Genomic DNA, 15,857 nt, shown 5'->3' on the forward strand with positions numbered 1-15,857 from the left:
TGACATATGTTATTAAACATGAAATGACATAACCATAGGTATTAAAACCACATCAACTTGTTTATTTTGATTTTGCAGAATAAAGAGAAATTAGAAAAATTAAAAGGCCAAGCCGATCAGTTTTGCCAAAGATTGGGAAAGTACCGCATGCCATTTGCGTGGACAGCAATTCATTTAATGAATATTGTGAGCAGCGCTGGAAGTTTGGAACGAGATTCAGGAGAAGTTGAAATCGGTCCTGCAGGTATTGTACCCTTTTCCTCTGCTTGGCAAAATGCAAAGAGCTAACAGTTCTAGTATTTGTGGAACGTTTTCATCAGGTCGTACAAAAGATGGAGGTCAATAAACCTGAGTGGTTTCCACGAAGAAGATATCCTTTTTGCAGGTTTTTGAAAATTGGAGCCAATATTGCTTTTGTTTAGCCAGGAGTACCTAAGGAGACCAGATTGTCCAGGCCTCTTTTAGAATTCAGACAGTTAACGAGAATGTAGATGGAGGGACGCAAATCAAACGTATTCTAAGAAGCATTGTTTTAAATTGTCTGTGACCAGGAAGGTTACTTTTATGTGTATCAGATTTTATTGTAGGTAGATCTTATTGAAATTTGGACCCACAACTGAAAATGAATGTCCATTTATAGTGATCCATTTAATCCAACGGAAGATTTGTTTTGGGCATCTCAGTACACCTGGGGAACAGCGAGGTATTATAGTGATCAAGTGAAACCTCACGCTGTATGTAATGGGTATTAACAGGACTGAAAGAGATGCAAATTGCCATGAAGTACACAGGGCGATTCAGTACTTTAATTGCCAGATTTCAGATATTAGTCCTTAATTGGTGCAATGATGAGGAGAATAAATTAATCCAAAGGCATACTATATTGTTGCCTTACTTTTGAATAGTTATTCATGGTATGGCAACTACCATTTGACTTAATTGGCTAAAAAAGAAGATAATAGATATAGCTCAAACAAAGGAGCTGAATAGTTCCATACACACAAACCTTGAATTATTAAAACCAGAGGTACTAGTAATGCTGAATGAATAACATCTGAAAAATCCGTCTTTCACTGCTGATTCCTGCATGTTTCCCCTGATATTTCACACAGAAATGTTTCCGGCTTTCAGCAGGGGTGGCAAAACTCCCGATCCGAGTATCTTTAATTCCAATGGGGCTGTAACTTCCTCTACATTCCCTATAAGGAGCACTGGAGCACTCGTAATAAGGCACATATCGGAGGAAAACTGTTCTCAACTTCCTTTTTTTCCAGCACATTTTAAGGACAAACCTCTTCAGTTCTATAGTCAAACAAAACGTAGTTACTTCAAAACTAGTTCTTGACCACTTGTTATGTTCATACATTTTGCTTTGTTAAAGGGTTCTCCTTTGTCCTCCTTTATTCCTGAATAATTTATAACAAAAAAGGAAGATTTAAAAAATAATGGGCAGCATGAAAGTAAGATTTTGATGACAATGTGCTTGCCCCTCTCACTGAGATTTATTAATTATATTTCCTTCTCTTTAGAAAAGCAGGAATACAATTTGACGCCTGGGAGTCCCTGGAGCAATATGTTGCAGAAAAACAAACTATCGGGTACTAAACTTCTGTTTTCAGGATAAATGCCCACTAATGAGAACAAATGCTTGGTGCTGTTTCTCACCATATCTTTTTGCGCACACGTTTTCCCCTTGCCATTTTGAGGGGTTTTGTCAAAATTGATCTTGATTTATATTTCATCTGTGTCTCAAATCGATGTCCATTGGAAAGGTAATGATTGAAGATGTTTAATAAAAAAGAGTCCAAAATAATGCCACACGCACATACTACTGCTTCTTAACATGCATTTGAATGTTCCGCCTTCTTTACAAGCAAAGTACTAATCAATAAGAGTAGAAATAAAACGCTGCATGGTCAATGGTCCAGTGAACCAGAGAAAGAAATTGAACGTGTTATGTCTACATTGTGTCAAATGGTGATAGACTTTGTCACTATAAAGTCCTCCGATCCCTTGTTTAGTTTTGGGTGCTTGGTTTTACCCCAAAATTCACCTATTATTTATTTTGCTGTTCGCATTTATTGTGCTATTTTTTCTGTACTCTAGTTTGGATCTATGTAAACCTGATTGGCGCTTCCCCCTGGGTATTTAATGTTTGCAGTAGCCAAGATCTTTTCTACATCTTTGAAAAGCAAGTGCCCAAAAACATTTAAGAGTAGTTCTAAAACAGTTGCAGAATGTTTTCCCTTCTGAATAAATTCTACAGCCCTCGTTATTTTAGTTGGTGTTTATTGTCTTGAGAATATATTTGTGGGTGCCATTTATCGATATCGCTTCTCATGTTTTCTGTCTGTAGATTTCCAGAGTTGAATAAACAACCTATTTTATTTAATTTTTAAGCCTTCATTATTGCCACATTTTCTGCTGTGATTCAGAATATTTGTTACAACTATGTCGCCAGCATATCATCCCGGTGAATTGTCTTTTTTCTGTCTTCATATACAATGAATGTAAATAGTAGCTGTTTATTGAAGGCTGCAATGTCTTGTCCAGAGTAAAAGCATTTTTCAAAGAAACAAATTTGCACACATTAGATTGTCTTGGAAAATTTAGTACAGATTAATAGTAGGGTGGCTTTCAGTAGGGTGCCAAACTGTGGACTGTTTGCTCAACCACAGAGGATCTTACTGGACAGAATTAGTTGCATTAAACTAAGAAGTAAGGATTTCAGCCAACTTCACTTCTATTAATGTAAATCTATACAATAGTTTTTTAAACATTTACAATAGACTCTTAAAGGGATAGTTGGTGATTTGTGAAGTGGTTTGCGACCTGAACTTTAACAAATGAAATCTAATTGATGGAAATGCTTTTTTTTACATCTGCCAAACCATGGTGCAGTTGTCCCTGAGTAAAAGGCATTTGGGACCTGGCACTCCCAGCCTCAACCCGAAAACATTTTTCCTGTATATTCTGTGAGAGGACACCCTGTTGTTGACATTGCAACCACAGTGTAAATGCTTCATTTTATATGTGTGAAAAAGTGTAGATATTGTACTGTATATTCTCTGCAAGGATGTTTGGTTGCTAGTGACTGTGATACAACAGCTTGCATTGTGTTTGAATATCAGTGATCTTATTTGTTGGCTCTCAGTGGGACAGTAACCTTTCATGTTGCGTTATTTTGTCAAGCAGTGTCCAGTCACTGATGACATTGGTTGATATCAATGCAATAGTATATTTTACGCCACTTTTGTTATTGTCAGTGATACCGTTTCTGATGTCATCTGTGGAGTCGTCTGAGGTGCTTTATGGGGGCCATTATGGTTATGCAGCTTACTGCAACTGGTGAATTGAAGTGGATTTAAAATTTGTAATGCCCTACAAAAAAGATTTGACAAGGAAGGTTTATTTTTCGGTCTTTCATTGCGCTGATTAGTAACTGATCTTGTTATGCAGTCATTACATGTCTTAATAAAGGATTTTAGTGTGAATTGAACTATATATGTGTCAAGAAAGCTGAGCGTTCTTGAAAAATATCATTGTAGTCTTTTTGAAGAATGCCGGAAATTGTCAAAATATCAATTAATGGCCACTAACACCGGTTGGACTGCCTAGATCTTTGTAAACACCAGCCCGGTACTGCTGGGCAAATTAGTAGATCAAAAAACAAAATTGATCATTTTTGGCTGGAAGTTAATCAAAGAGGGTCAGTGTTTCTTAATAAGGCAAAAGTTGGAGAGGGTCTCAGCATATAAATATCTGGGGACTTGGGTGGATGAAAGAGGTTAAAAATCCACTCAACTCAATACCCGAAACAATTCTTCTCGGGTCGAACAGGAGTTTTTAAAGATTATATAAAAACTTGTTATGTTGAGACTTGAGTACTGTAAGAAGAGTGATTGACAGAAAATTAATACCTATGCTGTCATGCGGTGCCATTGCTTTTTCAAGCAAACTTGCCGCCTGGATTGACAAGGAACAGTGTAATAGCTATTGACAAATCTTCTGTCTCCCTTCATGCACTGGCCCAGTGCAAATTTGCTTAGACTACAACCTTCTGAGACGACATGTAATGATCTTGGCGTATTCCTGGAATGTGAGGATTGCTCCCAATGAGTCCCTTAGGAACCACATATGGCAGGTAATAATCTAAGAAGTCTCGGCCTGGAACAAATCATTTTAAGCAGTCACTAAGTATTCTGGAGGTAGGGGTTTTATGGGGAGCTTTTCTTCTGCCTAAGCAGCTCGCAAGCATACTGTCTAAACAAGCTAAAATCATCTCTGCATATGGAGATGTTAGCGTTTTGAAAAAAAAAAAAAACACATAACATTTGGCATCCAACCTATATCTTCATATGCAATTGCCAATTTCCTTAACCCAATCACTTTCAAAGCCCCAGAAACATCAACAAATGCAACTAAGCTTTGGTTTGATTTCCCGAAAAGATTATTGATATAGACTGCTAAAGGAGGTAACATAATATTCATGTTGCCTCTGTGACAACTCATTGGAGTCGTTAAATCATGTAGTTTGGGCAAAGCTCTGCTTTCATAGAAAATTCTGGTTGCTGCATATGTTCAGAATCCTTATCTGCTACTACATCAAAAACTAAACCTGAAGAAGGATTTTACCCATTCTGTGTCTATGGGAAAATGTGTTCGTACATATGGCCTCTAATTCAAAAATGAAAATTATTGTAAAAACAATATAGACAAATTTAAAATCTGTATTGATATTTACAATAACCTAAAAAGTAAAATTAAACAAATATTATTAGACTATCGCAATTAAAAAAAGAATATGTAAAAGTTAAATGAATGTTAATAAAAAATAGTAAAGCATTAAAAAAGACAAAGTATTCAAAAGTAACAACAATCAAAATAAATAACACCAGCAGAAGTGTTGGCCTTCAAAGGAGACAGGTTTAATAATGTAATTCCAATTCAAGCAACTGTATAAAAACTGTTCCAGGTTTGGGTGGTTCAATATGCTGTTCCCACTCCAAACTAAACAACAGTAGGGATAGTGTTGGACTTTGAAGGGACTAAATTTACCATTTCCATTGTAATGTAAGCAAAATCAGGCAAGTGTAATACTTTGGAGGAGTTAGATATATTATTCCCACTCCAATCTAAACAACAGTACGGAAAGTGTTGTACTTTAAATGGGTTAGATTTACTATTCCTGATCCAATCTACTAAATAGTAAGGAAGTTGTTGGACCATGGAGGGGTTACATTCACTATTCCCACTCCAATGTAAAGTAAGCAAAATGAGGGAAAGAGTTATACTTTGGTTAGATTTACTATCCCCATTCCAATCTAAGCAACAAAAGGGAAAGTGTTGGACTTTGAAAGGGTAGCATTTACTATTCCCACTCCACCATAAGCAAAAACATGGACAAAGTTTTACTTATGAAGAGCTACATATAGCAATCCGAATCCTGATAATTTGTAAGCAATCATTTAAATATCTAACAACATAGAATGAATAAAACATATTCAAAATATATACTACATAGATAAATTACATGTAAAACAAAATGCGACAAAATTTTAAAGAGTAAAAAAACTACCACTCCAAAAGACACCACTGCCCAGAAAAGTTATAATTAATTTTAAATTAGACTAACGTTAAAATATTAAACAAATAAAAACAAATCAGAACCAAGAATTACCATTATTAAATTAATTAATCATTCTATTAATCAAAAAAACAAAATACAAAGCAAATAATCAATTAGAGAATTAAAAATAATTAACATTTAAATAGTTAATTAAAATATAATGTGTTAAAAAAATGATAGCTTAAATAACTTCCCACCCTTTTACACTTCAAACCCAACAACCCACAACTAAAATATAAATGACTAACTATACAAAAATAAAATATACATTCAAAATCGCAAAATGCACTTAAATAAACAAAATAGCAATCTATTAATCAATTTACATAATGTATCACTAATTAAATATTTAATTTCATAAACAGTTATCAAAAATTAAAAATAAACATTTTATAATTTAAATAACTTCCCATTCTGTTCCCCTACATACCCAACAACTCTCTACTAATTTATAAATAGCTAATTAAATGTAAGAAAATTAATTACACATTAAAATGACAAACAATACTTACCATTTTCAAAACAATTAAACTAAAAGCATTATCACCTAAAATCCTTTTATATTTTTTTGACCAACTTTTTTTTCTTTTGTAGTGCTAATATTTTTCACGCGATATTCATAATCAGTATGAAGGTTTGCTTGTTTTTTTGTTGTTTTTTTTGTGGTGTCTACTTTCCTTGGTTTGGTCAATCGTGTTTGTGCCAGAGGACAAAACCTCACTTTGTAAGGAATGGGACGAGGAAGACAGACGAGATCTAATGTTTCTTTTCACATATATTTTTATGTCTGAATTGTGAATGCTGTGGCAGTGAGAATCTCAAACTACAGTTGCTAGAGGAAATAGACTATTTTTCTCTCAAAAGTGTATTTTACGTGTTTCTTATCACTTTTAGGAAGTTGGGACACGATTCATATTATATAGAATTACTTTGATGTAAAAAATGCTTGCAATACTTTTTTTAGTTGTTAGTTAAAAGTGCTTTCAGATCATTTATGGTTATGCTATAGCCCAGGCACGATAATGGGTCTGGTATCTAAAATTGTCGGTATTGAGCTTTGGTTTTTCAAGAGTGTCACAAGGATGATTTGGCATCCACGGATATCATTAGACCTGAAGGTAGAAAACCTACGTGTCCATCTCTTTACATCCAGTTGGACATTATTTTTCTTGAACCTGATTAATAATTGTTTAGCATTGACAAAAGTACTCCACCCTCCCCCGTCTTTATGCAGCATATTAAACAGGTCCCAAAGTGACCTCGATAAGAAAGATGCTTTTATCGATTTCTCCACACCCTCAATCATTGTATTACTTTAAAGATTGGGGTAACATTGATGAATAACAAATAGCCTTTTAAATTATAAGCTAATTTCCTTAACCCAATCACTTTCAAAGCCCCAGAAACATCAACAAATGCAACAAAGCTTTGGTTTGATTTCCCTAAAAGATCATAGATATAGACGGCTAAAGAAGGTAACATAATATTTATGTTGCCTCTGTGACAACTCATTGGAGTCGTTAAATCATGTAGTTGCGGAAAAGCTCTGCTTTCATAGAAAATTCTGGTTGCTGCATATGTTCAGAATCCTTATCTGGATTTACAGTGAGGCTGCTGAAGGCTGCTTAAAAGAAGATTCTACACAGTTGGCAGCACGATTTTTAAAATTGTTGAAGAAGGCTTTAAGTGGCCTAGAACTCTCCAAAAGTTTAATGCTCAATGCCCCCTTATGGCACAGACTGGTGCCTCAGTAATATAATCAGCCTACTCAGCATATGTTGCATCATCTCCCTGGGAGAGATGATCTGCTTGCTTCTTGACTGGGTTTAGGATTTCACAATCCCCTGTTTGCATACATTTGCTTGCACCGAGCTAATATAAGCCAGCAGAAGGAAAATAGTTGTATTCACACATATTTCTTTTTTACCCTATTTTTGCACTTTGCCATCCATTAAGGAAGCAAAATATCAACATGTCCATGCTCTGCATACCCCCTAGGAATTTTTCAAATTCTGTTTTAGTTTGAGTTTATGAAGCTCTGTTTAACGCACTTTAACTAAACCATGGCTTGTTTCTCACAGTGATCAATCTTGTTGAAGTAGTGGATTTTTTTAACTTCCGTTTTAATATTGTTCCAATGAACTTTTAAAATGTCACTCTTAGAGTGATATTATTATTATATATTTCATGCATTTTAACCAGTATGATTTTCTACCTTTAGAAATAATTAAGTTATTCCATGGAGCTCGGTTTAACGCATCTTGATCAAATCATGGCTTGTTTTTTTTAGGAATTAATGATGCAGTAGAGGACTCTTACTTCCCTTGTTAAGATTGCTTCCATGAATTGTCAATTGTTTTGCCTTTAGTGTGATATTACTATGTCCCATTTAACCCATTTGCACAAATTACTATGTAAATAAGGAGCTTATCTTTATAACTGTCTGGTTGTAAGTAATACGGGAACACAGTATGCTGGGCCTAAAAAAGTAACATGTTTTTAATCAACTAGCGAATAATGGCTTCTCTAGCATGACTTTTGCTAATGGTGGTGTGTCGATGTGATCGTAGCAATGGTTTTAAATAATTGTGCTACTACATCACAAACTGAACCTGAAGAAGGATTTTACCCATTCTATGTCTATGGGAAAATGTGTTCGTACATATGGCCTCTAATTCAAAAATGAAAATTATTGTAAAAACAATATAGACAAATGTAACATTTGTATTGATATGTACAATAACTTAAAAAGTAAAATTAAACAAATATTATTAGACTATCGCAATTAAAAAAAGAATATGTAAAAGTTAAGGAATGGCACGAGGAAGACAAACGAGATCTAATGTTTCTTTTCACATATCTTTTTGTGCCTGAATTGTGAATGCTGTGGCAGTGAGAATCTCAAGCTACAGTTGCTAGAGGAAATAGAATATTTTACGTGCTTCTTATCACTTTTAGGAAGTAGGGACACGATTCGTATTAAATAGAATTACTTTGAAGTAAAAAATGCTTGCAATATTTTTGTTAGTTGTTAGTTAAAAGTGCTTTCAGATCCTTTATGGCTAGCCCTGAAGGTAGAAAGCCTCCGTGTCCGTCTATTTCCATCCAGTTGGACATTCGTTTTCTGGAACCTGATTAATAATCGTTTAGCATTGACAAAAGGACTCCACCCTCCCCCATCTTTATGCAGCATATTAAACAGGTCCCAAAGTGACATCGATAAGAAAGATGCTTTTATTGAGTTCTCCACACCCTCAATCATTGTATTACTTTAAAGATTGGGGTAACATTAATGAATAACAAATAGCCTTTTAAATTATAAGCTAATCTGTCAGCTGACTAAACCAAACAAGTGACAGATCCACGTATAAGTCTGATCCTTGACTGGCTGCACCCCTCTCCTATCAGCTTTAAGACTGCCAAGCCTTATTTGTCTTACTGCCTTTGAAAAGCACCACTTTATTTAGCTCTGTCTATTTAAAAAAAAAAATAATTTTATTGAGCAGAATAAAAAACATACAAGAAGTCAATCAAGGATAAAATCAATATACTAACAATTCATCATGTACCATCCTTTACATTAGATATAATCATCACAAATATTAATGTACTAGAAAAAGATGATAGCATTTCAACTAAAGTGCGAGTGCTAAAGTGCCAAAGATTCAAACTGTTTTCTCTGAAGAAAAGCTAAAGTACAATAGGACCAATTCATACTATAGAATAGTGCTCCTCGACAAGGAAATATAGTAAACATCAGTAAAAATTTATGATTTTTTTATACAAACTAAAATAAGGTGCTAGAACTGTCAATAATTGGGCAGCTGTAATATCCCTGAAAGCCCCATTATCAATATATCCAATATACAATTCATAGAAAACATTGCTTTCAATTAATAAGAGAAATGTAAACATCCCAAATATTATACAATTAAGTAAAAATCGTTTCATATCAACCGAAGTGCAAGTGCAAAAGTGCATTAAAGCCAACGGATATATAACCCCTAGACCTCAATTCTTATTTAATCGAAATACAGTTTGTATTAAACAAAAAAAAAGTTTCTTTATACCTCTGGAGATCCTTTTCTATCTTGTGGTATTGGGTTTCGTCGGGTCTACATACTCTGTGAAAACTCTCGAACACCATAGAATAGAAGTTGGCACAGAAACTGGAAATGCAAACGACAAGTTTATTAAGACCCCATGGGGTGGTGGTACATTCCTACAGCACCCTTCGGTAATGCAAGAAGTATCACACCCAACATCGGTGCGCGACCTCTTTTATACAAGTTTAACAGTAATAAAAAATAGGCGGTACACTCTTTTCACAGTTTAGGTACATATAAGGGCATTTTTGGAACACAGCCAACATGTGGGAGGAGTTTTAGTACCACTGGTCAGTTGTAGAGGACATTCCTGAGAGGTGACCACTCATTAACCCGAATACTCGAATACGCATGCGTGAGCTTGACCAGTGCTAAAAATAGCCTGTTGTCGGGCAGGATAAATGGTCATGGGTACAGAGGAAGGACAAAAGGGCATGCTGACCACGAGGCCGCATGTTCATACAAAATGGAAGCCAGGAAATACAAAATGGCCTCCGCACGTTTGGTCAAGTTAACAATGGACGTTCGTGTAGCTGAGCTAAATGCTAACTCAGTTGCTGCCAAATTACGACAATCTGATCCAGATATTTCCAGACTAAGTTAAATTCCCTAATAGCTTTCGCATATGGTTCTTCAAAGGATCTTATTAGTTTCATTTTATTATACCATTCGAGAAAGGTCGGGCCTTATTTGTTTCCCAATTCTGGAGGATCATTGAACGTACCACCAAGAAAGAAATTGATAAAAACATTTCCCCCCTATTGTTAAAGCCTGGTCTAAACTCTGTTTTAATAAACTAAACAGAACAACCTCCGGTTCGGGTTGTATATTGCTCCTGAGGGCACGACTGAGCTCAGCACACATTTTCGTCCAGAACTGGCTTAACCTAGGACATATGCAGGTGAGATGCAGCTAGCCACCCTCCCCCAACTGCTGGTAGCGAAAGCACCTTTTTTCAACTGCTGGATTGAGACCAAAGCACTAGAGATTTCTTCTGCAGAGATAGCGGCCATTGAAGCCTCTTTCTGTCCTGCAGAAAGCTGAGGGAGAACTAAATCACCAAAATAGCCCTGAATCGCTTGTTTAGATACCTGATATTCAGTTGGATAGAGATCCTTATAATGATCAACAACATTTTTGGGGATATTATCTTTTTCAGAAACTATTATCTGCGTCCCTGGTATTACCACTTCATCTATTATCGCCGCTTCTTGCTTGACTCTAGTTGACCATGGCAAAACTGTTCCTACCATTTGGCTTTCTTCATAAGCTTTCTGCTGGTACGCTCTCGAACTGCTAATTTGTTCCATAATAAAAAACTCCCTCAATTCCTGCTTGGCCTTGGTTAAATGCTCTCTGGCATGATGTCCCCGCCCAGAGGAATCTCTCTTTACCAAGGCCACATCAACAGCTTTCTGAAGTTCTTTAATTCCATTTTTTCGCTCTGTGGCTTGTTCCGCCATAAAAGCATTCATTTGACCTTGCACTGTAGCTTTGAAGCCCCCCCAAACCTAGAAGAGCCTCACAGTGCCCCTATTTATCTTAAAAAACTCCCTAACCTATTCTTGTGTACTTATTATCCACTGTTGATTAGTTAACTCTGTCTAGTCCTACCAGCACTTGAGGTGCAAACTTGTAAGTATTTGCTTCTATCACCCCCAAATGTGCCTTCTACATGCTTGAGATATGACTGGCCTGTTTAGTGGCACTTCCCTAACATTGGTATGAGTCTACCACAGGTGTCATTGTTTTTTAAAGGCACAAACCTGAGATGTGACTCGCTCTGCAGCTCTAGTAGTCATTCAGAGCTACACACCTTTCAAGTGACTGACTATCCCAGCCCTTCTCACCATTTATAAGCACCAAATATAGATGTGATGGATTCTTCTCAGCACTACTAAGCCCTCAGGAGAACTAAAGTAAGGTACCGGTTAATATATGCCAGTTGTACTTGCCCTTCAGAGGCACAGGTCTGAGATGTGGCTCATTCTACTGTCCTGACCTGATGACCTTGGCTCTCCCTCAGTTATAATTGCTTTTTATGGCATATAACTGATATGGGATTGGCTGTATCCCGCCCTATCAGTCTTTCATAGCAAAAGCCTTTTGTCCCCAGCCCTACCTGCCTTTTAAAGATCAATCCTGTCATCTGACTGATTATGTCCATTCTTATTAAACTTTTCAGCAGTCCGCACCTGAAACGTGTCTGACACTTTCTCTGCCTACCGTTTTTCAGGAACACACGGAAAAGCCACTGACTCCTCCTACACCTATCAGCTTGTAAAATGCACATGTCTGACATGTGCCTGGCTCACTTGTCTGAAATGTGAATGGCTCTTCACAAGCCCTACCTAACTTTTATAGGCACAAGTGACATACCTGTGTCTTGTTGAGCCCTACCATACTATCCGAGGCTCAGGCTTTGGATGTGACTGACCTTGTTCAAGCTTTTGCTAGCTTACAAAGGCAAGTGCCAGACATGAGGATGGCTATGCTCAGCTCTATTAGCCCATGAGAGGGGCAGGCCTAACATGTGAGTGACCCACCAGGATAAGGAATCCTTCACCCTGAAAGACATCATGGAGGCCATACAAGATAGATACAGTCAGTACAGAAGTCACATTGCTCAGGACAGACTTCCGTGATATGGGCGCCAAGATTAAAGAGGCAGAAGAGTCGATTGGAGCCCTTAAACAGAAACAAAAAACTTCAGAAAGCATGTTGAAAAACTGCGAGCAAGTGCTGAAGTGGTGGAAGACTGGCTAGAGGGCTTTGAGGACCACTGGAGGAGAAACAATATCCGAGTAGTAGGAGTCCCAGAAAGAGAAGATGGCCCAAGTGCAGAGGTCTCCTTGGTGAACCTAATCCTCAATGTGCTCATGCCAAAGGGTCTATCTAAGTTTTTTTCCACTTAGTGTGCACAGAGGGTCCCCTATGCTTCACCGAGTCCAGGTGCGGCAGTGGGCTCCATCATTGCCGGCATCTTAATTTCAGGGACCGAGACGTGATCCTTCCAGCTGTGCGTCAGGCCCCTCTGCTCAATATGAAAATGTTTCCATTACCTTCTACCCAGACTTTACTCTTCAAGTTCAAAGGTTCTGCCGCAGCTTTGAAGAAGTAAAGAAAACAATGAGGAACCGGTAGCTTCAATACTCGATGATGTTCCCAATTTGACTGTGAGTAGTGGCAGAGAGAAAAATCTGGCTCTTTGGTTCCCTGAAGGAGGCATGGGACTGGCTGGAGGGCTGGTGGCCAGCCAGGGAAACGCGGAACCACAAGCGCTCATACCAGAGACGACCTGACAAGCTGGGTCCTGAACGAGGCAGTGACAAAGATGGCGATGAGAACCCCGCAAACACCGGCATCACAAGACCGCCTACTGAGCGAACTTTCAGGAGACACGTTTGAGGACACTGGCTAATGCCATCATCTAGTTTATCGGCTTGTGCTGGGCCTGCTCACTCTGCAGACTCAAATACACCTGCTGTACGTTCTGGGCGAATGCATGGGGTCTTCCAGGGGCACAGGGGCATGACAACGTACAGCAAGACAATTTGGGTTTGGGCCGCGGGTGGCGGGCTTCAGGCTGTGACCACTGTTCCACATGGTTGTAGATGTTTATCGCAGCAGGCGCTCTGCAAAAGTTGGGGGGAGGGGCAGTTTGACGTCCGGCATGCATGATTGCAAGAAAGGGGGGTGTACAACCAGGTATGTTTATTTATCTGAAAGAAACAGGTTAGTATTAGATTCCTTACCTTAGAATATCCCCAGGCGTCAGTCTGGATCCGGAAACTTTTGCGTAGCAGTACCCCTGCGCGTCGGTAGGCGTCGTCTGCAGGCGTCCCCTGCGGCTCCGCGTCCGTCGTCGGCGTCGTGCGCCGTGATGACGTCGCTGGAGTATATAGACGCCGCCTCCGCGCGCTGACGTCAGTTCTTCTTTTTTCCGCGCCAGTTAGCGCAGATCCGAAGAGCAGTACTCCGGTCTTTGACCAAGTTTTTTGTTGAATAAATCTTCTACGGTGCCGGTAGGATGCCCGGTTTCAAGAGTTGCGACAATTGCGACCGCATGATGTCGGTCACCGACCACCATCGACTCTGCCTCCGGTGTCTGGGCGCGGACCACGACGTGGAGTCCTGCGTCGACTGTCGGGCCTTGACTGGTAAAGCTAGGCGGGAGCGGTCCCGCAAGCTTCTCGAGCTCCGAGTGTCGGCCCCGCGTCGAGAGCGGTCCCGGTCCGGTCGGAGGTCGAGGGAGCGGTCGAGGGAACGATCGCGGAGCCGCCATGAGCGCTCCGGGAGTCGCCACCATTCCTCCGGTTCGTCAGGTAAGCGTAAGAAGTCGGGGCGTCGTCATCGCACCCCCGACTCCCCCCGACGCCCGCGTGATGCGGCCGGGGGTTCGGGTGGCCCCACCCCCGCGTGGGTCGCCGGCGCCGTCTGCCCCATACCCGTCGGTCCCTGGGGAAGGCGCATCGCGCGAGGAGATTGAGGCATTCCTCATGGCTATGAGGGCGAGGTCTCCTCCGGCGGGGCCTACGGCGCCTGCGGGCCCGTCGGTCCCATCTGGGGGCCCGAGCGGTTCGGGTGCTCCTGCCCCGACGCCGCCGGTGGCTCCGGCCCCGGTGCCGCTGGGCCCCTCAGGTTCGTCGCCGGCTGGTCTACCGGCCTCTCCGGCGTCGATTCCATTGGGCCGTCCCGTGGTGCCGCCCCCGCGCGACGCCGGGACTCCGCCGTCGGTTCCGGCCGGCGTCGGGTCCCTGGCGCCGGCGCCGCGCGGCGCCACCCCCATTCCCTCTCTGACTCCGGACGCGGAGTCGGACCGGCGTCGTCCGACGCCGGATCCGGCGCCGATGGGGCCCATTGACCCCGAGGAGCCAGTCTATATCGTCGACCCAGACTACAGCGATGAAGACGAGTATGGAGAGGGTTGGGAGGGGTCTGAGGACCCTTTATCCCGTGCCTGCCAGTATGACGTGGACTGGGTAGGTGACTTGGGTGATGCCAGTGGTCTGGACGAGTCGCCCAACCCTGGGTTTGTCTCGCCTTCCCCTGTGGCGTCTGAGGCGGGGGCTGCCTATTCGGTGGTCCTGATGAGGGCTGCCTAGGCCTTGCGCCTTGAGCTCCCCGTCGCTAAGGTCAAACCTAACATTCTGACCGAAGTGTTTAAACCGCAGTCATGCCCTCAGGAGCCTCTGCTGCCGTTTAATGAGGCCCTGACGGATGTCCTTTTGGGCACCTGGTCCAGGCCCGCTTCCGGTGCGCCGGTTGACCGGAACGTTGCCAGGCGTCACCGTCCGTGCTCGGACGACCCTGCCTTCCTCTCCACCCATCCCTCCCCGGAGAGTCTGGTGATCCAGGCCTCCACTTCACAGTCCGCATTTCCGTCGGCCCCGCCCGATCGGGAATCGAAGCGGTATGACCAATTTGGCAAAAAGGTCTTTTCCTCTTTGAGCGCTGGACTGCGGTCTTGTAATACCGCGTGCCTCTTGGGCCGCTACACCCACTCCCTGTGGGATACGGTCGCGGAGTGTCTGCCGCAGTGCCCGCAGGAAGTGCGGGACAAGCTCAACCAGGCCTTGGTTGAAGGCCGGGACGCGGCGAGGTACTCGATCAGGTGTGGTCTTGACACGACCGACTCGCTGGGACGGGCTATGTCCACGACGGTGGCGATTCGTCGCCATGCTTGGCTGAGATCTGCCAACTTCTCGCCGGACTTCCAGAATGCCCTCATGGACATGCCATTTGATGGCAGTCGCCTGTTCGGTGACAAGGCGGACAACGCGCTTGAGCGCTTCAAGGACTCCAGCGTCACGGCCAAGTCCTTGGGTCTTTCGACCCAGCGCCAGCGGACGGGTTCGTTTCGCCCCTTTCGTGGCCAAGGAAGGGGCGGTCCCACGCGAGCTGCCAGCCACGCGCCGCAGAACGCTCCCCAGCGCGGTGGCGGCCGTGGATTCCGCCGTGGTGGCGGTAGAGGGCAGCGGCGAGGTCAGTCCACACCTCCCCCCGCTGCAGCCTCCAAATCTTCCTAGTCCGAGCTTTCGAGCTCACGTGACGCCAGTGGGTGGCAGGGTTCGCCATCACCACTCCCGCTGGCGCGCGATTACATCGGACAGGTGGGTGCT

At 41.8% G+C, this 15,857-nt stretch overlaps 1 protein-coding gene across 14 annotated transcripts in view; it reads left to right on the top strand.

Annotated features, from left to right (window-relative positions):
- The window catches only part of DOCK7 (dedicator of cytokinesis 7), an 870,736-nt gene that overhangs the window by 316,142 nt on the left and 538,737 nt on the right, over positions 1-15,857 (top strand). For 7 of the 14 annotated variants that reach the window (XM_078669468.1, XM_078669501.1, XM_078669509.1 and 4 more), the window contains exons 11-12: positions 79-244; positions 1,530-1,598. In XM_078669468.1, coding sequence (XP_078525594.1) covers positions 79-244; positions 1,530-1,598 — 235 coding nt within the window. The remainder of the gene's footprint in view (positions 1-78; positions 245-1,529; positions 1,599-15,857) is intronic. The other 7 variants (XR_013603568.1, XR_013603571.1, XM_078669525.1 and 4 more) reach the window with 1 other exon arrangement.

Source organism: Lissotriton helveticus, chromosome 1_2, assembly GCF_964261635.1.
Source record: "Lissotriton helveticus chromosome 1_2, aLisHel1.1, whole genome shotgun sequence".
NCBI lineage: Eukaryota > Metazoa > Chordata > Amphibia > Caudata > Salamandridae > Lissotriton > Lissotriton helveticus.